General features: G+C 41.2%; 1 protein-coding gene across 2 annotated transcripts in view; it reads right to left on the minus strand.

Annotated features, from left to right (window-relative positions):
* Positions 1-606: 606 nt before the first annotated feature.
* Positions 607-22,917, minus strand: part of MRAS (muscle RAS oncogene homolog) — a 60,829-nt gene continuing 38,518 nt past the window's right edge. The window contains exons 2-5 of one of the 2 annotated variants that reach the window (XM_058195701.1): positions 13,018-13,171; positions 12,669-12,768; positions 9,996-10,075; positions 607-1,732 (exon numbers count right to left, since the gene is read on the minus strand). In XM_058195701.1, coding sequence (XP_058051684.1) covers positions 1,636-1,732; positions 9,996-10,075; positions 12,669-12,768; positions 13,018-13,171 — 431 coding nt within the window. In that variant the 3' untranslated portion in view covers positions 607-1,635. The remainder of the gene's footprint in view (positions 1,733-9,995; positions 10,076-12,668; positions 12,769-13,017; positions 13,172-22,917) is intronic. The other variant, XM_058195693.1, reaches the window with a different exon arrangement.

The following is a 22,917-nucleotide window of genomic DNA, read 5'->3' on the forward strand; positions in this document are numbered from 1 at the left end:
AGCTGTTTTCTAGTTCCTTTGCTTTCAAGCACATTGTGGTCCTTCTGGTCTCTCATTTGTGAACACAAAGATATGTGCATCATGTTTGAATACTACTGATCATGTTAAGCCAATTTGATGTAGTGGTTAAGGCTCCAGGCTGGAAACTAGGAGGCCATGAGTTCTAGTCCCAGGTTAGACATGAAGCCAGTTGGGTGACCCTGGGCCAGCCACTCTCTCTCAGCCCTGGGAAGCAGGCAAAACTTGCAAACCACTTCCAAAAACTCTTGCCAAGAAAACTGCAGGGATTTCTTCAGACAGTTGTCAGGAATCAACAAAGGCTTGAAGGCTCAAATAAAAATCGGATCTACTCAAAGCTATTTGCCTTTTGATACGGATTGATATACTGTACATAATTCCATTATCCTCCATCTATACTTGCTTCTTGATAGTATGTTTATGAAATATTTTCCTGAATATAGAATAACATGGAATCCTTTCCATTTTAAAAAGATTATGACTCGGATGGAACCTACATGAAAAATACATGCAGTTGTATTGCACATACACATAAACTCTGAGCATTGAATACAGTAATCCTTGAGTTTTAGAAGTAGAGGCAAGAACTTCTGAATATAGGAATGTATTAATGGCATGAGAACAGTAACTGCTTTACTGAAGAAGACATTTTCTGTTTCCAAATAGAAATTCAAACTATCTAGAAGTACTATAATGGGAAAACTGGCATTACATTATGAGGCTTAGACAAAAAAGCCAAAAGTTATCAACCAGCACAGAATCAGCACATTTTCTGATATTATTCATAGCCGGGCATCATATGGATTCAGTTTACATCTACATCAACATTTATCCATGTTTCTTTTCTTCAAAATAACAAAAGCAAAAGAAAAGTACTATTTATTATTTGTAAATAACCATTTAATTTAAATATTTCTCAGGCTAGCAAAATGGCTGCCCTCCCACTCTTTCAGAGTAGCCTTTTACTGACAAAACACAACCCGGCACATAGGATGAACAACCCAGATGGGGACTGACAACCCACTCCTCACGTTCCTTCATCCTTTTTGCTGGCACTGCCTTATAAAGATCTGGTTACACACCAGTTTCTTTTGCACACACACACACACACACACACACACACACACACACACACACACACGATTTGCACCTCTGAAGACATATCTGGGAATCCAGTGCAAAAGGAAATTCTGTCAAGAAAGGAAATATTGACCCTGATTGACAACACGCTCAGTACTAAGTAAAGCCATTAAAGACTGTTTAGAAGTAAGTTCCCCTTGGGAACACTTGCAGATAAAACATTTTTAGTCACCCACGTAATTTTAAAATAAAGACTATTGAGATGGCCGACAGTCATAAAACTTCGATTTTTCTTTCTTTTTGCCCCTGCTTTGGAGCAGGTTTCTTTTTCTTTCTTTCTTTCTTTTTTTTTAGGTAAACCGATTCTGCATGATGTGCCAAATAATCATGTGGTTGAATCTCGAGAACACCCAGAACTTTTCCCTTTGAGTTCTTTTGGGCAGGAACTGTTTTCTTGAAAAGTCAAGTTGCAGTTAGGTTGTACAATTGATTCAAGTTGGAATGGGAAAAAAAAAAGAGAAACACAGGAAGAGACAGTCACAAAATCACACAATGCAGTTTATGGGAACCAGTTGCTCTGTCTCCTCGCCACTTGGTCTTTTTCTTTTTCTGGTTCTTTTCCGGAACTTGTTGCCTGTTTGGGAATATAGAAGAAATAATCAGTACTGCTTTTAAGATTGAAGGATTAGTTAGAACCAGAACTCTAGTTCTAGAACCAGAACTAGACACCTTATTATATATAGCAATAGGACCGCTTCACAGTGCTTTACAGCCCTCTCTAAATAGTTTATAGAAGGGGTCTCCAACCTTGTCAACTTTAAGACTTATGGACTTCAACTCCCAGAATTCCTCAGCCAGCAAAGCTGGCTGGTTTATAGAGTCAGCATATTGCCCCAAACGCTCTGAGTCCTCATTTTACCAACCTTGGAAAGGTGGAAGGCTGAGTCAACCTTGAACCAGTCAGAATCGAACTCTTGGCAGTGAGCAGTGAGTTAGCCTGCAATACTGCATTCTAGCCACTATGCCACCATGATTTTTATACATTATAATGTATTATATTATATCCCGGTATACTAATATATATATATATATTATACATTGTTATATTATAGACTAGAATTAGACATCTGCCCAGGACATCTTAGTTCTTGGTTCTAGCTATAGCTAGAACTAGAATCAGGAGCAAAGAATTCCTGGGCACAGAACTCACACAATAGTTGTGATGGTGGGTGATTTCCATTACAAAAGTGGTGAATGAGTCAAACAGTCTCCCTCCCTCCTTGAAGAAGCCTTTTTCCTCCAGTGAGAAGAATTTTAATCACATCATGCTTGTCTGATGATTTAGACTGATTTTGCATGCGGAGCCAAAATGTGCTTCAGACCTTTAGCTATACAATTTGGGATGAATGCCCTTTGAATGGTGTGAAAGTAGGAATGGATTTCCAGGGGAAAAATTGCAGACTACAGGAACCAGGGGCACTACTCAGGTGAGGATACAGATGAACCTCCAAGTGCTTCAATGACCCTCTAAAAGGATGCAAATGACCAGCTATCTGCAGCCCTTCCATTCCCCACTATCCTGTCAGAGCTGAAGAAACTTCTTAGATGAGAAGCGAAACGTCTTCAAAGAAAAAACAAGAAAGTCCAATTGCCTCCTGAAAAAAAACACCTTTGGGACAACCATGACCTGGATGACTGAGAATCTCTACAGACAATGGCTTATCAACTAATGTTTACATGACAGCAGGGTGTGTGAACCTTTCAACTGTGGCTTATTCAACAACTATACTCAAAATACAGCAGTGGGTGCAATAAGGGGACCCAGTACAGCTGAGGCTATAATATGATGCCTCATTTTAACGGTGCTAAATAAGTCCACTAAGCTAGAAATATAGACATTAGCTACACTGAGAATTGCCATCTACAGAGCTAGAACATTAGGCTGTTGGGCTTTCCATGTTCCTGAGCTTGCTCTCTTCTTGCAGTCTTTTCATTTAATGACATATCTGCAGAAAGAGCAAGGAACACAAAAAAAACCCCCAACAAGTCAACGCTCAGCTACATATATTCTCCACTATGGAGCCCAATGGTCTATCTCAGGCCGGATGCGTCATATCAGTGGTGGGTTTCAAATTTTTTTACTACCGGTTCAGTGGGCGTGGCTTTGTGGGCATGGCTTTATGGGGGTGGCAGGGGAAGGATATTATAAAATCTCCATTCCCTCCCACTCCAGAGGAAGGATATTGCAAAATCTCCATTTTCTCCCCAATCCAGGGGAAGGTTACTGCAAAATCCCCATTTCTTCCCGTAAGGTGGGACTTGGGAGGCAGAGAATAGATGGGGGCGGGGCCAGTCAGAATTTTTACTACCAATTCTGTGAACTACTCAAAATTTCCACTGCCAGTTCTCCAGAACTGGTCAGAACCTGCTGAAACCCACCTCTGCATAACATGCAGGCCACACCTCCCCGGCTCTGCAAAGGCAAAAAACGTTGCGATTTGTCCAGTGACACAATCGAGTTTGACATCCGTGGTCTATCTACCCCAGGAGTCTTGACTCTGCAGGCAAACCCCAAGCTCTGCCCTTAAGATTTCTGTCTTTAGCATTGGAAAGCCTTTGAAATTGAATAGACTATTATCCTGAACAGCTTGCACATGAGTTATTTAGTTATTATTATTTATTTATTGGATTTAGGTGCCACTTGGCTCCAAAACGAGACTGGGCAGCTCACAAAATCAGATAGAAAACAGAATAAAAACACAGTATCACACAACGAAGCAGATGGCATCCTTGAGTCCTGCAGAGGGAACAGAGTAACCGTTCAGAGTAACAGAGAACGGTGAAGCCAGCTGAATCAAGTACCTTACTGTTGCTACATTAACTGACTATTTTGATTTCAAAGTTAAAAGCAGTAATTGTGACAGCCTTTGCATGCGGAAAACTAAAAGGAGGTGTGAGGAAAAATTATGCATCCCCAAAGAATTGGAGATGAAAGATTAAAGGAAAACCTTTTATTCACACATCAAGCTAAGTCAAAGTTATAATGGGTTTGATTAGCACTCCGTTTTCCCCCTAATATTATTTTTGCTTGCTCTTTATGCTTCATGCTAATAGTTTGAACCAATAAACCAATGAAGAGCCATTATTCACATTATGATTCCTTGTCTTAAAATAAACCTCTTTTTTCCCACTGACCTAAAGTTCATATCATACGAAGATGAGAGTAAACATGGCTTAGTGCAATATGAATCTCATGATTCTACTTAGTCTCAAGTGACTGAATGTCCTATCTCATTCGAGCCAACGTTTCTCTATGAATTCTAAAGCCTAAAACATGCATTTTCTCAAGGAAAAACTTTGCAAAAAGAAGAAAATTTTGACATGAATATTTCAAAGGAAAAATAAATGAAGGCAAGAAGCTTATGCCATTTTCAAATTACGCAGAATCAGTATGGATGAATGGATGGACTGACGGATAGACAAACAGACAAACTTATTTCTGCAGTTTGGAAATAGTGGCTGCTTCAAAAACAAAGATACAGTATTTGTTTTTTACAGTTGTCTGGGCAGTTAGGCAGTGTAAGTGCTCTATCTATCTAAAACACCTAAACTTTAAGCTATAAAAATATATTTTGAACCCCCTGTTCCACTGTAATAAAAAGAGCACCAATCTCAATTCCAGCAGCAGTTTGTTCAGTAAGTAAGCCCCATAACAAAAAATCAGCATTACTTGTGAGTGTATCTATCCTTAGCATGAGCAGCTAAAAATAACTCATTGAAGACTTGAGAGCCCACAAGGGAATATATGCAACTATTATAAAGTTAATTTCAATGAACCTCAACAAAATCCAGGTAAATTTGTGCACAATTTCATCTGATATGATTTATAAAGACCGAACTGACTCATTTAATAGTCAGCACTATTTTCAAGCCTGAATACCATCCATTAACTCTCCTAATATTTCATGAGAACTCAGATTGAGATCACCAAAATTACATGCAAGAATGCATAGTCTTGTAGAATCTTTATAATGTGATTGCAAAGTATTTCACGTACGTTTTGCATTATTACTCAAGATCGTTCAAACTACATGAGATTTCTGTGCTTTTTAATTCATCTTGGGTATTGATGGGACTACAGATATGCCTTGACTTATTGCCTCAATTGAGCCCAAAACCTCTGTTGCTAAGTGAGACATTTGTTAAGCGCATTTTGCCATTTTATTTCTTGCCACAGTTGTAAAGTAAATCACTTCAGTTATTAAGTTAGTAACAGGGTTGTTTGTTAAGTGAATCTGATTTCCCCATTGACATCACTTGTCAGAAGGTCACAAAAGGTGACATCATGATCCCGGAACACTGCAACTGTCATAAATATGAGTTAGTTGTCACATGTCTAATTTCCATCACATGATCATGGGGATGCTGCAATGGTCGTAAGTGTGAAAAATGATCATAAGTCACTTTTTTTAGTATCGTTTTAATGGTCACTAAACAAACTGTTGTAAGTTGAGGACAACCTACATTTTTAGATTTGAAAGACACCAGGTGGTCTGTACAGATCTAAAGCAGGGGTCCCCAACTCCCAGTCTGCGGACCAACACCAGTCCGGAGCATGCCAGCAACTGGGCTGCACAAAGAAGTGGAGCCCCATTCAACAGGACATAGGCATGCAAAACCACTCCCCCTCCGGTCTGTGGAAAAACCTTTCTCCATGGAACTGGTCCCTGGTACCCAAAAGGTTGGGGACCACTGATCAAGAGAATCTGTAGCAGCTTTTTCCAACTTTCCCAAAATCCTGCAAATTGTTGAATCTATCTAAAGGACACTAAGTTAGAAAAGTTTTGATGAAACCCACTGTAGCCCATATGAGGTACCTACCACTTTCAGGCAGATGGTTTTCATTGCCAGCTTAATTACCCACAACCTCAAATCAAGGAAACTACAGTAAAGTTATCCTTCTGTTCTCATCCATTCATTAACCACCCTCCCCCTGAACCTCTGCTAACTTCAGTGGGCAAGTCCTGTTTGAAATTGGTGAACGTAAGAAGCAAGAAAGCACCTCAAAGCTCTTTAAGAGGCATGAAGGGACTTTACTTAGTGTATTCTTTTTCTTGAAAAAAACCCCCAAAACTGTACAACGATAAAATGCAACTACAATACTGATTATTTTTTCTTTAACCACAATTAAGCATCAGGCTAAACCCGAGCAGCATTTATTAAGCTTTCTTGACCTCTAAATCTCTCTTCCCTTGCATTCCTTCACTGTCAACTAGGAACAGCCTGAAGAATTTACAATGGCTAAAAAACTCATATCCTGCAGGAATCAAGGCCACACTACCTTATTTTCTGTAGCTAATGTGGCAGTCAGAGAGCGTCTCTTCTAGGAAAGCTTGCTGAGAACACAACTGCAGGGCAAGGGTGTGTAACTTTCCTGGCTCAAACAATTAGCATGTTTCTTCGCCCCCCCCCGCCGCCCATTTTTTCAAAAAATAAGAATGTATATATGCAAAGCATCCAATGCCAGATATCCCATTATAGCTAAAAGTCTTTGATTAATAAAACTTGGAAAGAAGTACAGTGATCTGTTGGAAAAAGGTAACTAGTTTTTTCATTATATAATAAGAGCAATGGGTCAGGATACGATTGCTGGAGCATCCTGCTCCATTTCAGGGTGGAGGTTGCTGGGAAACTGCTCAGAATAGAATAGAATAGAATAGAATTTTATTGGCCAAGTGTGATTGGACACACAAGGAATTTGTCTTGGTGCATATGCTCTCAGTGTACATAAAAGAAAAGATACGTTCATCAAGGTACAACATTTACAACACAATTGATGATCAATATATCAATATAAATCATAAGGATTGCCAGCAACAAGTTATAGTCATACAGTCATAAGTGGAAAGAGATTGGTGATGGGAACGATGAGACAATTAATACTAGTGCAGATTCAGTAAATAGTCTGACAGTGTTGAGGGAATTATTTGTTTAGCAGAGTGATGGCCTTCGGGAAAAAACTGTTCTTGTGTCTAGTTGTTCTGATGTGCAGTGCTCTATAGCGTCATTTAGAGGGTAGGAGTTGAAACAGTTTATGTCCAGGATGCGAAGGGTCTGTAAATATTTTCACGGCCCTCTTCTTGATTCGTGCAGTATACAGGTCCTCAATGGAAGGCAGGTTGGTAGCAATTATTTTTTCTGCAGTTCTAATTATCCTCTGAAGTCTGTGTTTTTCTTGTTGGGTTGCAGAACCGAACCAGACAGTTATAGAGGTGCAAATGACAGACTCAATAATTCCTCTGTAGAACTGAATCAGCAGCTCCTTGGGCAGTTTGAGCTTACTGAGTTGGCGCAGAAAGAACATACTTTGTTGTCCTTTTTTAATGATGTTTTTGATGTTAGCTGTCCATTTGAGATCTTGCGATATGATAGAACCCAGAAATTTGAAGGTTTCTACTGTTGATACTGTGTTGTCAAGTATTGTGAGAGGTGGAAGTATGGAAGGGTTTCTCCTAAAGTCTACCACCATTTCTACGGTTTTGAGTGTGTTCAGTTCCAGATTGTTTTGGTTGCACCACAAGGCTAGTCGTTCGACCTCTCGTCTATATGCGGATTTGTCATTGTCTCGAATGAGACCAATCACTGTTGTGTCATCTGCGAACTTCAGTAGCTTAACAGATGGATCATTGGAGATGCAGTCATTGGTATACAGAGAGAAGAGAAGTGGGGAGAGCACACAGCCTTGGGGGGCCCCTGTGCTAATTGTACAGGTATTTGATGTGATCTTGCTTAGCTTCACCTGCTGCTTCCTGTTTGTTAGGAAGCTTATGTTTGCCAGAAGATATGTGATCATTGCTAGCTGATCATCAGAGGTGGCTTGAGAGCTAGCAAATGAAATTGCTAGCTGTCATGACGAGAGAGGCAATTTTGCCTTTACTGCTAAGGTCAGCAATGAACAGGTTTTCAAAAACCTGGTGAAAAGACTTCTCTTGGGGGAAGTGCTTACATTCACCTCTCCTTTAAAAAATTTTTTAAAAAAATTCCAGCCAGTCTCACTGGGCTTTTTATGGTGGTTTTGCTTGTTTTTCAGAATGTTTGCTTGCTTCTTAGAGCTTCTGCTTGCTTCTTAGAAATGTCAAAATATTTTGAAAACAAACAGATTCTCCCAGGCTTCCTTTGTATACCTCATTCATCTCTAATACTATTTCTTCCTTTTTTGGGGGGGGGAGGGGGGAGGGTGTAGGTTGGGCTTAGTGTGGCCAGAAATGTGAACCTGAAGTTCTCCTATCCAGTCCAGATGAGAGTAACAGAAGAATTCTTATTCTAAAAGTCATGGCTTCAAAAGCCTGGCTTAGCACTAAGCCTTGAAACAGTGATAGGTCAATCAGTTCTCCTAGATTTTCTTTTTCTTTTTTACGTACACAAAAGGGGGCAAATTTTATTTGGTTTTCATTGGAATGGCTTCTTTTAATGTCTGGAAGGACATCAAACCTGTGACATTTCTTCATTGATTCAACCTATTCAGAAATGGACAAATCGGTTTTTGTAGGCTCCAATCTGGAGCCAAAGGTTCTGTCTTCTGAACTTTCAGTCTCGTGCTGGAGCCCATCTTCAGGGAACTTTTTTTTTTTATTTGCATTTATATCCCGCCCTTCTCCGAAGACTCAGGACGGCTTACATTGTGTTAAGCAATAGTCTTCATCCATTTGTATATTATATACAAAGTCAACTTATTGCCCCCAACAATCTGGGTCCTCATTTTACCTACCTTATAAAGGATGGAAGGCTGAGTCAAACTTGGGCCTGGTGGGACTTGACCCTGCAGTAATTGCAAGCAGCTGTGTTAATAACAGACTGTCTTAGCAGTCTGAGCCACCAGAGGCCCTCTCTGCTAGAGAGATTCCCTGAGGATGAGCTGTAGTATAAGAGTTCAAAAGCTTGGAAGACAGAACCATGGCTTAGGGCCTGGGTACTTACGGGACCGCCTACTGTTACCATATGCCTCCCACCGACCCGTACGCTCTCACAGAGAGGGACTTCTCAGGGTGCTGTCCGCCAAGCAATGTCGGCTGGCGGCCCCCAGGGGAAGGTCCTTCTCTGTGGGGGCTCCCACACTCTGGAACGAACTTCCCCCAGGTTTACGCCAAATACCTGACCTTCGGACCTTTCGCCGCGAACTGAAGACACATCTTTTTATTCGCGCGGGGCTGGCTTAAATTTTATGGATTTTATAGTTTTTATTATTAATTTTAAACAGGGTTTTAGTTTCTATATTTTTAAATTTTTAGGCAAATTATAATAAGTTTTTTAATTTTACATTTTATATATAGTGTCTTGTTTGTTTTTATTTGCCTGTACACCGCCCTGAGTCCTTCGGGAGAAGGGCGGTATAAAAATCAAATAAATGAAATGAAATGAAATGAAACCTCTGGCTCCAGTGACCAGTCCCGATTGGATCCTGCAACATTATCCTGGTACACATATATTCTCCTTAATTCAAAAGAGGTATTTATTCATTCATTTATTTATTTATTTATTTATTATTTCAATTTTTATACCGCCCTTCTCCCAAAGGACACAAAAGTATTTTGCCTTATGCCTAAATTATTTATGAATTATTTAGTTCAACCTTCTTAAACTATTAAGATTTTTAAAAAAATTTAAAAATCATATTGGCATAGAATATGATGACTATGTTTTGATGTTGTTCTTTGACAGTTTTATTTGTTCCAGATAAATATGGGTTAAAAATAACGATCATTACAGATTTCCTGGTAAGCCAAAAATATATCAACAAATATTTAAATAAATAGGATCTAAGGCTGAGACTGAAAACTAATGCTTAGTGGATGATCCATAAACATTTTTTTCTAAAGTAATTTTGATTCAAGGCTCACCTGATTACTCGAACAAGATCATGGAAGGCTTTGTCAACATTCAGTGGAGGATCCTTAGCACTAGTTTCTATATATGGAATCTGGAAAACAAAGGCTCAGTAATGTCTACATATATACTATGCACATTTAGAGTATAAGAAATATGGGAAAGCAAAATGCAAATGCCATTAAAACAGGAAGAAAGATTGTTTTGTATGCTAAGTTAGGGTATTATTTTTTTTCTCCCCTAGTTCTGAATTCTTGGGATGTAGAAAAATAAAATTATTCAGAGAGGTCATCATTTACATTGCTATAGAAAAGATAATAGAGAAAGAAATATGGACAATTGTTCAAAAGCTTCTTTACAGTCTTGTATGCGTTCTTATAGAGCAGAAGTGGTTTTTAGTGGCACAGTTGCATTGCAAGCTTTCATAGTGGTCTCACTTTCATGGATTTCCCTCCACAATTACAATACAAGAATAGCTGTTGAGTGAAAGCAGTTGACATCTACCCACTGCCTTTATATGCCCAGATTTGAGAACTGGAGTAACAGAAATAGTGCTATTGGAATACTGAGAGCCGGAGTCATGTTTTTCCATTTCTACTTTAAATGACTGGGGGGGGGGGAAATCAAATGGTGTACCCTCTAAAAGGAAGGGGGGATACTTACCAACCAACCAACCAACCAACCAACCAACCAACCAATCACAGTAAGAAAAGTAGTGATAGTTTGCTCAGGGGAAGAACAGTAGTGATTAAAATATGTTTTTATTGGGCTCTGAACTGTAGAATTCTACATATCAATCCCACATGTCAAACAAGTATAATAACCACTCAATCACTGAGAAAGACTTGCACCCTATAGCAAACTTTCTTGGGAAAATGCGAAACGGGACTTTTTAATGCTAAAACTATGCTTTTGATACTTTAAGCTTGGATGTGACTGGGTCTATTTAATTTTGCAAACATACAGTATATTTGTGTATGAGCAGGTTGGTGTATTTACAAACACAAACATAGAAAAGCATATATTTCCAGTAAAACAAAGCCCATGGAAAGGAAAGCAACTAGCCATTACTTTCCTGGAACAGAAAAAGGGAAGGCTCAGCTGCAGTAGAATTGACCAATGAGTGCCTATTGCTAGCTTCCAGTCCAAACTGAATTTCTTGCCAGTCTCTGACAAACTGTCCAAAGAGGATTTTCTTAAACTGGTTTACAGTTAAGCCTGTCTCCTCACAAGAAGACACCAGTTTAAGAATGCAGTGTGCATATGCTCTCAATCGTCTTTTCCAAGCTGAAATGCCTCATTTTAAATACGATCCTTTTGGTTGGCCATTTATAAGGATACTTTTGTGTGCTGCATCCAGTTTTGCTCAATTTCTTTCTTCTGATTGGTGGAGGGGATGAAGAAGGGACAGACGTAACTATATATGGTATTCTAAATGAGGTTTTATGACCCTGCATGTTGGCACTAAGATAGCAAATGCTAAGAGACGGTACTGTTAAAATGGAGCCTTTCTGTCTGATTGAAATGTCGCCCACCTTCCCCTCCCTTCAAATGGTTCTTTAGAGCCTAATAAATCTCAGACTTTCTCCACAATAACTGCGCACTGAAAACTTGCAGCGTTGTCAAGCTAGCTTCAAACGTGAGTGGGAAGTATTTCAATTGCCCAACATCTAGATAGTCGGTTCATATTTTGCTTTTTAACTGATGAACTCAGTATATGAATGTCTGAGGGTTTTTTGTAAACCAGTGCAGTATCTCCGAGTGTTGCTGTGCTTTTCTAATAGATTTGACAAACTCAAAATGTCATTTAAACAATGACATTAAATGTATTCTTGACTAGTTTTTTTAAAAATGATTATTTGCAACTTAATTTGAAAAACGAATAGGATTGTGGGTAAGAGCAATACATAAATGATTGCAGGCCATTGTAGGCCAGCAATGGAATTTAATATCATTGTATGATCCCAGGGATCAGAGCAGTGGTGGGTTTCAAATTTTTTTACTACCGATTCTATGGGTGTGGCCTGTGGGCATGGCAGGGGAAGGATACTGTAAAATCTCCATTTCATCCCGATCAACTGGGGCTTGGGAGGCAGAGAATAGATGGTGGCAGAGCCAGTCAGAGGTGGTATTTACTGGTTCTCCAAACTACTCAAAATTTCCGCCACCGGTTTTCCAGAACTGGTCAGAACTTGCTGAACAGCACCTCTGGAGTAGTGGGAGAGGGGTGTCAAAGGGGATTAGGACTCAGAATATCCTCAGTAGTTCCTATTCCGGTTCTACTCCATGGCATGCAACCCCTAAGGAATTTTTCTTTGCAGTGGAAGTAAAATGAATTTACAATTTTGAAAAGGAAAAAGACACTCTGTCTGCCTTAATTCAGCCACCATCAACTTGCTTATCCCAAATCCACTTCACAACCCCAAGAGGGGATGAGAACAATTTTATTCTAAAAGGGTGTCCTGGGGACAGTTTGACCCAGGGACCACATCAGGGATATATGCACGGTATTGTGAAAAAAGTCAAGATGGCAGCTGTGACATGTGATTTAAGTGATTTGTCAATCTGTTAGTCGCCATCCTGACTATTTTTTTATTCCACCTTGTGAAATATTTTTTTATTCCACCCTTGGACCATTTCTAAGTCACAGCTACAGAACAGGATGGGAAGAAAGCAAGAGGACGTACATTGTGCTTGGCTGCCATTTCCTTCCCTTGGTCCTGGGTGATTTTTCTCAAATGCATTAGATCAACTTTGTTGGCCACTAAAATCATTGGAAAAGATTCTCTGAAAGACAAAAAGAAGATTGAGAAATATCAATGCAATCTACCATTGCGGCGGGTAGAGGAATTATCAATTTTAAATCCTTCCATAAAACAATTGCTGATGTTCGCTTAAATAACATCATCCAATGTAGTAGGTAATGTACTTCAACAACATTTTATACCTCTAGTTTCCTATAGATTTGACTGCCAGTTGAATCCATGAACTGGCCACACTGAAAAACTTTTTATTTAGAGGCTAGAGGGCACCTACCTATCCTTAACTCGAAGAATGAGTTGATGGAACCTATCCACATGTTCAAAGCTGGCTTTATCTGTGACCGAATAGACTATGAGGAAGCCATCTCCTGTCCTCATGTACTGCTCTCTCATTGCACTGAATTCTTCTTGACCAGCAGTGTCCAGGACTAGTGAGAAGAGAGAGGGGAAAAAAGGAAATGATTGAAAGAAATCACTTGCCCACTTAAGTCACTTCTCCAAACTACATCAGACCTGTTACATCCAAAGATGCACCACTATGTAGATAATAAATATGTAAAAGGAGACGGGCCTTTTTCTTGCTCTCTCCCTACTGTTCACATTTGGAGGAAGATACATGCAAAGGGCAGCCTAAACACAATGTTAGATAGGCTGTAGGTCTCTTTTGTCTTAGTAAATGATAACCAGGTGGATTAGCCTACTGAGCCTTGGTGGCACAATGGTTAGAGTGCAGTACTGAAGGCTACTTCTGCTGACTGCCTACTGACTGCAGTTTGGCAGTTCAAATCTCACCAGGCTCAAGATTGATTCAATCTTCCATCCTTCTGAGGTAGGTAAAATAAGGATCCAGATTGTTGGTGGCAATATATTGACTCTTTAAACCACTTAGAGAGGACTGTAAAGCACTATGAAGTGGTATATAAGTCTAAGTGCTATTGCTATTGCTATTGCTCTATGGTCCCATAACAAAGCAAATAAAAAAGGAAACAATCCCATAATAAGGCAAGGGCAAATCATTTCCAAATGGTGTAGATGGGGCCCTGCAGCCAGGAGCCAAACTCAACATGAAGGAGTAGTAAACTTTCCAAAAGAGGGCTTTGGGAGCAGGACTCCCCCTTGCCTCAGGTGTTTATTATGTGTGTGCAGGTATGCATTAAGTGGATTGATGCAATGCCCTTGAATCATTCATGCAATAATTTCTCTCATCTCTCCTTCAAATGCTCATCAAAAGAATGAGCATTTCAGATGTGAGCACATATAATTTGGTGATTCAGACTGCAAGTGGTTTGGTTTTGGTGACTCCAGATGCATTTGGGTTGCTTGTTCAAAAATTCCTAGCCAGCAATCTGGTCTAAGAGAAGCTGTTCTTATCCTTAATCTCCATATGTTTTGTAGTTTCCATGTGGTCAGATAAAAGCCTGCTGTGTAATAATGGCCTTTTTAGGTTTGTACTTTTCTTCACAGAAAGAGCCTTTCCCTTGTATTATAAAGAACATTATTTTTCATACCTTCTCACTACCTGATGTGGAAAGCTCAACCTCACAGCCATTGTTAAATAATTATTTTAAGGCCATTAAGAAAAGAAAGATCTCAGAAAAAGAGACATGCTGTACTATGTTCTGGTAAGCAGAGATATTGGTGGTACGGTTATTTAATATATTTTTTCTTTTAGTATAGGTAGTCCCCAACCTACGACCACCACTGACCCCAAAATTTATGTTGCTAGGTTAAGACAATTGTTAAGTGAGTTCTGCGCCCCCCCCCCATTTTACAACCTTTCTTGCCAGAGTTGTTAAGTGAATTGCTCCAGTTGTTAGGTAAGTAACATGATTATTAAGTGACTATGGCTTCTCCATTGACTTTGCTTGTCAGAAGGTTGCAAAAGGGGATCACATGACCTTGGGACACTGCAACCACTATAAATATATGCCAGTTGCCAAATGTCTGAATTTTGATTACACGATCATGGGAATGCTGCAGTGGTTGTAAGTGTGAAAAACAGTCAGAAGTCACTTTTTTCCTTGTAACTTGTAACTTTGTACCCGTTGTAAATGAATGGCTGTTAAGTCAAAGACTACCTCTGTTAAGACCTCCTTTTGAGGGGATTTAAGCCTTGAGAGCCGCTTCGGTGTAGTGGTTAAGGCATCAGGCTAGAAACCAGGAGACCGTGAGTTCTAGTCCCACCTTAAACATAAAGGCTGCTGGTTGACCCTGGGTTAGTCTTAGCCCTAGGAAGAAGGCAGCTGTCGCAAACCATTTCTGAAAATCTTACCAGGAAAGCTGCAGGAATTTGTCCAGTTTGCCTCTGAGAATTGGACACAATTGAATGGAAGGGGACTAAACAAAGCCACAAGAAGATCCCACGGAACATTGACCGTTCTGGATAGTGTCTCACATAAAGCATGGCTATATGAGGATGACTACTTGGAAAGGGCTAGTCCAAATCTTGTCTCATCACCGAAATGTATGATGTGACTTATGGTTTCAAATGAACGACTCACCACTAAGATAGAACAGACTGAGGGCAGTTTTCAATCTGAATGAAGGCTAGTCTCCCACCCCACACCAAGTTTTGTCTGCAAGAGTAGGACTTGGTTTAAGGACGTGACAAATAAAGACAGGAATGTCTCAAAGCATTTACAGAAAAAAAATGGTCCTTCTCCACTGGATATCCACAACTGGCCTGATCAAAAACTGTGGCAAGGACACACCTCTGGTTTTGAAATTTAATTACTATTCTCTCCTCTGCCAGCATTTCTGTACACTGCATCTAAAACCACTGAATTATTATTATTATTATTATTATTATTTAAATTTTTATACCGCCCTTCTCCCGAAGGACTCAGGGCGGTTTACAGCCAGATAAAATAAACAGTCCTATTACAAAATAAATACTATTAAAATACCACTAAAAAACTTATTCAATTTGGCCGCAATTAAAATTTAGCAAATAATAAAACCCATTAAAAAACCCATTAAAAACCCATCAATAAAACCCATTAAAAACCCATAAAAAAACTAACCCAGTCCAGCGCAAATAAATAAGTGAGTTTTGAGCTCGCGGCGAAAGGTTCGGAGGTCCGGAAGTTGACGAAGTCCTGGGGGGAGTTCGTTCCAGAGGGCGGGAGCCCCCACAGAGAAGGCCCTTCCCCTGGGTGTCGCCAGACGACACTGTCGCGCCGACGGCACCCCAAGGAGTCCCTCTCTGTGAGAGCGCACGGGTCGGTGAGAGGTATTCGGTAGCAGCAGGCGGTCCCGTAAGTAACCCGGCCCTATGCCATGGAGCGCTTTAAAGACGTTCACCAACACCTTGAAGCGCACCCGGAAGGCCACAGGTAGCCAGTGCAGCCTGCGCAGGATAGGTGTCACTCGGGAGCCACGAGGGGCTCCCTCTATCACCCGCGCCGCTGCATTCTGGACCAACTGCAGCCTCCGGATGCCCTTCAAGGGGAGCCCCATGTAGAGAGCATTGCAGTAGTCCAGACGAGACGTCACAAGGGCGTGAGTGACTGTGCACAAGGCATCCCGGTCTAGAAAGGGGCGCAACTGGCGCACCAGGCGAACCTGGTGGAAAGCTCTCCTGGGGGCGGCCGTCAAATGATCTTCAAAAGACAGCCGTGCACCCAGGAGAACGCCCAGATTGCGCCCCCCCTCCATGGGGGCCAATGCCTCCCTCCCGACAGCCAGCCGCGGACTCAGCTGACTGTACCGGGATGCCGGCATCCACAGCCACTCCGTCTTGGAGGGATTGAGCTTGAGCCTGTTTCTCCCCATCCAGACCCGTACGGCTTCCAAACACCGGGACAGCACTTCGATAGCTTCATTGGGGTGGCCGGTGTGGAAAAGTACAGCTGGGTGTCATCAGCGTACAGCTGGTACCTCACACGAAGCCACTGATGATCTCACCCAGCGGCTTCATATAGATGTTGAACAGAAGGCGAGAGAATCGGCCCTGCGGCACCCCACAAGTGAGGCGCCGCGGGTGACCTCTGCCCCCGTCAACACCGTCTGCGACGGTCGGAGAGATAGGAGGAGAACCACCGATAAACGGTGCCTCCCACTCCCAATCCCTCCAACCGGCGCAGCAGGATACCATGGTCGATGGTATCAAAAGCCGCTGAGAGGTCTAATAGGACCAGGGCAGAGGAATAACCCCTATCCCTGGCCTCCAGAGATCATCCACCAACGCGACCAAAGCCGTCTCAGTGCTGTAACCGGGTCGGAAGCCGGACTGGAACGGGTCCAGATAGACAGTTTCCTCCAGGTGCAGGGGAAACTGATATGCCACCATACTCTCTACAACCTTCGCCGCGAAGGTTGGAGACCGACGATAGTTACCTAAAACAGCGGGTCAGGAAGGCTTCTTGAGGAGGGGCCTCACCACCGCCTCTTTCAAGGCGGCCGGAAAGACTCCCTCCAACAAGGAAGCACTCGTAAGCCCCTGGAGCCAGCCTCGTGTCACCTCCTGAGTGGCCAGCACCAGCCAGGAGGGGCACGGGTCCAGTAAACACGTGGTGGCATTCAATCTACCCAGCAACCTGTCCATGTCCTCGGGAGTCACAGGGTCAAACTCATCCCAAACAACATCACCAAGACCGCCCTCAGATACCCCGTCTGAATCACCACAATTTTGGTCCAGACCGTCCCTAAGCTGAACGATTTTATCGTATAGATAACCGTTAAACTCCTCAGCACGTCCCCGCAACGGGTCATCCCGCTCCCCCTGGTGAAGGAGGGAGCGGGTCACCCGGAACAGGGCAGCTGGGCGGTTATCTGCCGACGCAATGAGGGAGGAGGCGTAGGAACGCCTCGCTTCCCTCAGTGCCACTGAGGATAAGAATATAAGAATATCCTCTTACTGGGAATAGTGGGAAGTGATGAAAACCAACAGTGGCAGTGTGGCTACCACAAAAAGCTGCAATTACTCTCTTCTGACATCACTCAACTGCATAGCAGAGTAACCATTACAGTACTCCTGGGAATCAGAAGTTATGGCTGCTTGAAGATTACTCCTGATGACAAAAGCAACAGAAGCATTCCTACATCTAGAAAGCAGCAATTCAGCTGCACAACACAAAGAAAAAAAAGTAGCTGCAATACCTGTAGGTATCACATATCTTATGTCACTTGTGCACTCATGGATGGCAACTCTAGGTAGAAAGCAGTGGTGAAATTCAATTTTTATTACTACCGGGTTCTGTGGGCGTGGCTTGGTGGGTGTGGTGTAGCTAGGTGGGCAGGGCTTGGTGGGCATAGCAGGGGAAGGATACTGCAAAATCCCCATTCCCTCCCCACTCCTGGGGGAAGGATATTGCAAAATCTCCATTCCTACCCCACTCTGGGGCCAGCCGGAGGTGGTATTTGCCGGTTTTCTGAACTTCTCAAAATTTCCGCTACTGGTTCTCCAGAACCTGCTGGATTTCACCCCTGGTAGAAAGGGTTAACCACTAAGGTAAGTATAGGGGTGAAATTTTACCGGTTTGGACCAGCTCTCCTGAACTGGTAGTTCCCACTTCCTGCCGAGAGCAAACTATTTTTCTGTTGCTGTGAAAGTGGGCCCACCTGCCCGCCCCTGGTTTATGCTGACCTTTTTTTCTGCTTCTGAAGCCCAGCTGATCAGGGGAGGCAAATTGAATTGGCCCTCCTCAGCTCTTTTCCTGGCTCCTTTCCTTGTTTGCAATGCAAACAATTCATGGAAACTGTGCGTGCTCAGCAAATCGGTTGTTCAGCCGGTAGGATCCCACCCCTGGATAGGTACCCCAAAATTACGTGATTCATAACAAGGGGACCATTCCTCTCTTTACATCCAGAAATAATAATATCAGAAAAGAATGCTTCTCATTCTCCTGCTTCTCATGTGCTTTGCTTAGCAAACAGTAGCTTTCTCCTAATACAATATTGTACAATGATGAGGATGATTATGCTGTTCCACCAATACCATCTATTAGTTCAAGGTTCCCTTCAAGGCTCCCTTCATCTATTTTTTCCCCCAGGACAACAAACATTTCTTTGAATGGGGTTGAAAAGAGAAGGATAGGGCTGGAATCACCCTGCTGGCTTCATGCTAAAGCAGGTCTAGAGCTCACAATCTCCCACTTTCTAGCTCAGCTCCTTAGCTACCCCACCAAACTGGCTCTTCATGTACAGGTAGTCCTCAACTTACGACAATTCACTTAGTGACCGTTCAAAGTCACAACAGCACTGAAAAAGTAACTGATGACAATCTTTCACACTGATGACCATTACTGATCCCCATGGACACGTGATTTACATTCGGATGTAAATTTACATTCACTGCAGAAGACCACTACAGAGTTTTTCTACTCGAAATCAATAGAGTCATTAAACTCTACGTACCACAAACCACCACAAAAATCAAGAAAAACATATCAATAAAAAAGCTTCAATCCAAAAAAAAAATCCCTTTGGAGAAAAAACAAAAAGGGACATGTAGCTAATTTCAAAAACCGATACAGAGATATATGCAACCAAATAAAAATTGAATGCACCAAATACCACACCAAGCAAGAAGAAGACCTTCTGCGCACAAATTCCAATTGTGCTTTTTATAATTTTGTGAACAAACTTAATGATTCAAGATCCATCCAACCACTAAACGATTCTAACAGCAAAGAATGCAATGACGAAACAGTTAAAGCAAACCTCTTCAACATATTTTTTGGCTCAGTTTTTGTTAACAGCGATGACACATATCCGACATTTCCCAACTGCACCAACAACGACCTAACACATATAGATTTCACTGAAGAAAATGTTGAAAAAGCTCTTCACAAACTGAAACCATCCCTATCTATAGCACCTGATGGACTATGTGCATACTCCTTAAAAAAGCTTTCCACTAATATAGCAGAACCCCTAAGCATAATCTTTGGAAAAGCCTTCACGACCAGTTCCCTTCCCAGACTTTGGTCACTAGCCACGGTCATCCCTGTCTTCAAAAAAGGAGACCCCAGTTTAGTTGAAAATTACAGACCAATCTCTCTATGCTGCGTCACCTGTAAAGTTATGGAATCTATCATCAACCAATCCATTATCCTCCACCTAGAAACAAACAATCTACTCTTTAATAAACAATTTGGTTTCAGAAAAAAATTATCATGTAACTTACAACTTCTTCACTGCAAAAACATATGGACTACAAATCTTGATCAAGGCAAAACAATAGATGCAGTTTACATAGACTTCTGTAAAGCTTTTGACTCGGTGTACATGACAAACTTCTCCTAAAACTAAAATCCTACAGCATCTCCAGACCCCTCCACAATTGGATATCAGCGTTCCTGTCAAACAGACAACAAGTGGTCAAAATAGGCAGTGCCCTATCAAATCCTGTTCCTGTCAATAGCGGTGTTCCCCAAGGCAGTGTTCTTGGACCAACACTCTTCGTATTATACATTAATGATCTCTGTTACCATATTAAAAGTAATTGTGTTCTTTTCACTGACGATGTCCAACTATTTAACACTACCAACAATACAGCTACTCTTCAAAAAGATCTTGACTTTGTGTCAGAATGGTCAAAAACTTGGTAACTCCAAATCTCAACCAGCAAATGCTCTGTCTTACACATTGGAAAAAAGAATCTAAACACTAAATACAAACTCGATGGACATTACCTTACAAATGACCCCCACCTGTTAAAGACCTTGGAGTTTTCATATCCAATGATCTAAGTGCCAAAGCCCACTGCAACTACATTGCAAAAAAGGCTTTAAGAGTTGTAAACCTAATCTTACGTAGCTTCTCCTCCAGAACACTACACTACTAACCAGAGCTTATAAAACATTTGCTAGACCAATTCCTGAATACAGCTCACCTGTCTGGAACCCATACTACATTTCAGACATCAATACAATTGAACGTGTCCAGAAATATTTTACAAGAAGAGTTCTCCACTCCTCTGAATACAACAAAATACCTTATGCCACCACACTTGAAATCTTGGTTTTAGAAAACTTAGAACTCCGCCGCCTTCGACAGGACCTGTGTTTAACTCATAGAATTATCTATTGCAATGTTCTTCCTGTTGAAGACTACTTCAGCTTCAATCACAATACAAGAGCAAACAATAGATTTAAACTCAATGTTAACCGCTTCAATCTTGATTGCAGAAAATATGACTTCTGTAACAGAATTGTTAATGCTTAGAACACACTACCTGACTCTGTGGTCTGTTCTCAAAATCCCCAAAGCTTTAACCAAAAACTCTCTACTATTGACCTCACCCCATTCCTAAGAGGTCTGTAAGGGGCGTGCATAAGAGCACAAAAGTGCCTACCGTTCCTGTCCTATTGTTTCCTTTCATTATATCCAATTAATATAGTTATTACCTACTTATGCTTATATATATGCTTATATATTATATAGTTATTTTCATGCTTATGCTTATATATACTGTTGTGACAAAATAAATAAATAAATAAAATAAAAAATAAAATAAAAAAATGTTTGACAACCGGTTCATATTTATGATGGTTGCAGTGTCCCGGGAGTCATATGAGTCTCTTTTGTGACAAGCAAAATCAACGGGGGAAGCAAGATTCACTTAACAACCGTGTTACTAACTTAACAGCTGCAGCGATTCACTTAAAAACGGTGGCAAGGAAGGTCATAACATGGGGCAAAGCTCATTTAACAAATGTTTCCCTTAGCAACATAAATTTTGGCTCAATTATGGTCATAACTCAAGGACTACCTGTTATCTGGTTACAGTAAAATATATGTTATGTAACACACACACACATGCACACATACACACACGTTCTCTTTCTCTCTGTTATATACTGTTATATTAATACGTTGTGGTATATTATAGCATATTCTGGCATGACATTTGCTTGTGTAAATAAATACGCTGTAATCTTTCCTTCATAGGAAACAAACAGGATTAAGAAGTCCTGAATGAGAGGCTTGTAGATGACTTGGGAAAGAAATACAAAGAGAGAAACCACCCTCTGTTTTGAAGGGTGGAAAGAGGGTGGAAAGAACATCTGTCCTTCTACCAAAGTAAAAGTCGGGATTCAAAACAGTCCCTCTTGTTCTATGAGGAGAGAGAAAAACACTTAACGACTGGCTCAAGATCAGCACCAGCCAATCTGAAAGGCAACGGGGTAAGAAGATTTCTATTGCTGGGATATTCTCCTGCCAAAGGCTTTTGAAGTGAGCAGCGCAACTCATGTTAATGAAGTTCAGACTATAAAACCAGAAGGAGTTTTCCTGGATCTTGCCAAACAAGAGTTTTCTTCAGCATTGGTTATGCTTACTCTAAACATAACCTGGGATTATGCTTAATAATCATTATAATCCCTAATAATCATTAAGCATAATCCCAGGTTATGCTTAGACCTGGGGTACAAATTCAAATTCACTGCATTCCATATTACTTCATGAATATTAGGCCTGAGGTAAAACTGGCATTTTCTGATGTAGGCTGATAGGTATCCGACTTTAAAAAGGTAAAGGTTCCCCTTGCACATATGTGCTAGTCGTTGCCGATTCTAGGGGGCGGTGCTCATCTCCGTTTCAAAGCTGAAGAGCCAGCGCTGTCCGAAGACGTCTCTGTGGTCATGTGGCCGGAATGACTCAACGCCAAAGGCGCATGGAACGCTGTTACCTTCCCACCAAAGGTGATCCCTATTTTTTCTACTTGCATTTTTACATGCTTTCAAAACTGCTAGGTTGGCAGAAGCTGGGACAAGTAACGGGAGCTCACCCCATTACACAGCAGCACTAGGGATTCGGACCGCTGAGTTGCCGACCTTTTGATCGACAAGCTTGACGTCCTAACCCCTGAGCCACCGCGTCCCCATCCGACTTTAATCTTGCTTTAATATTCATTCCATTCCCTTTTCTACCTTTTTTATTTTAAAAGGATAATTACTTTTCGCAACCATCCAGCGATCATCTTTAAAATGTCCTGTAACATAATGGTAACTGGAAATAATGCTTACTAAAAAAAACACAACGTTATCATTTAAAGAAAACAATAAGCGCCTTAACCAACCATGCAAGACTGAATACAGGCAATCCACAAGTTACAAGTCACATTTAGTGATCATTCAAAGTCACAACAGCATTGAAAAAAGTGACTTATGGTCATTTTTCATACTCATGACCATTGTAGCATCCCCCCATGGTCACGTGATCAAAATTC

Source organism: Ahaetulla prasina, chromosome 1, assembly GCF_028640845.1.
Source record: "Ahaetulla prasina isolate Xishuangbanna chromosome 1, ASM2864084v1, whole genome shotgun sequence".
NCBI lineage: Eukaryota > Metazoa > Chordata > Lepidosauria > Squamata > Colubridae > Ahaetulla > Ahaetulla prasina.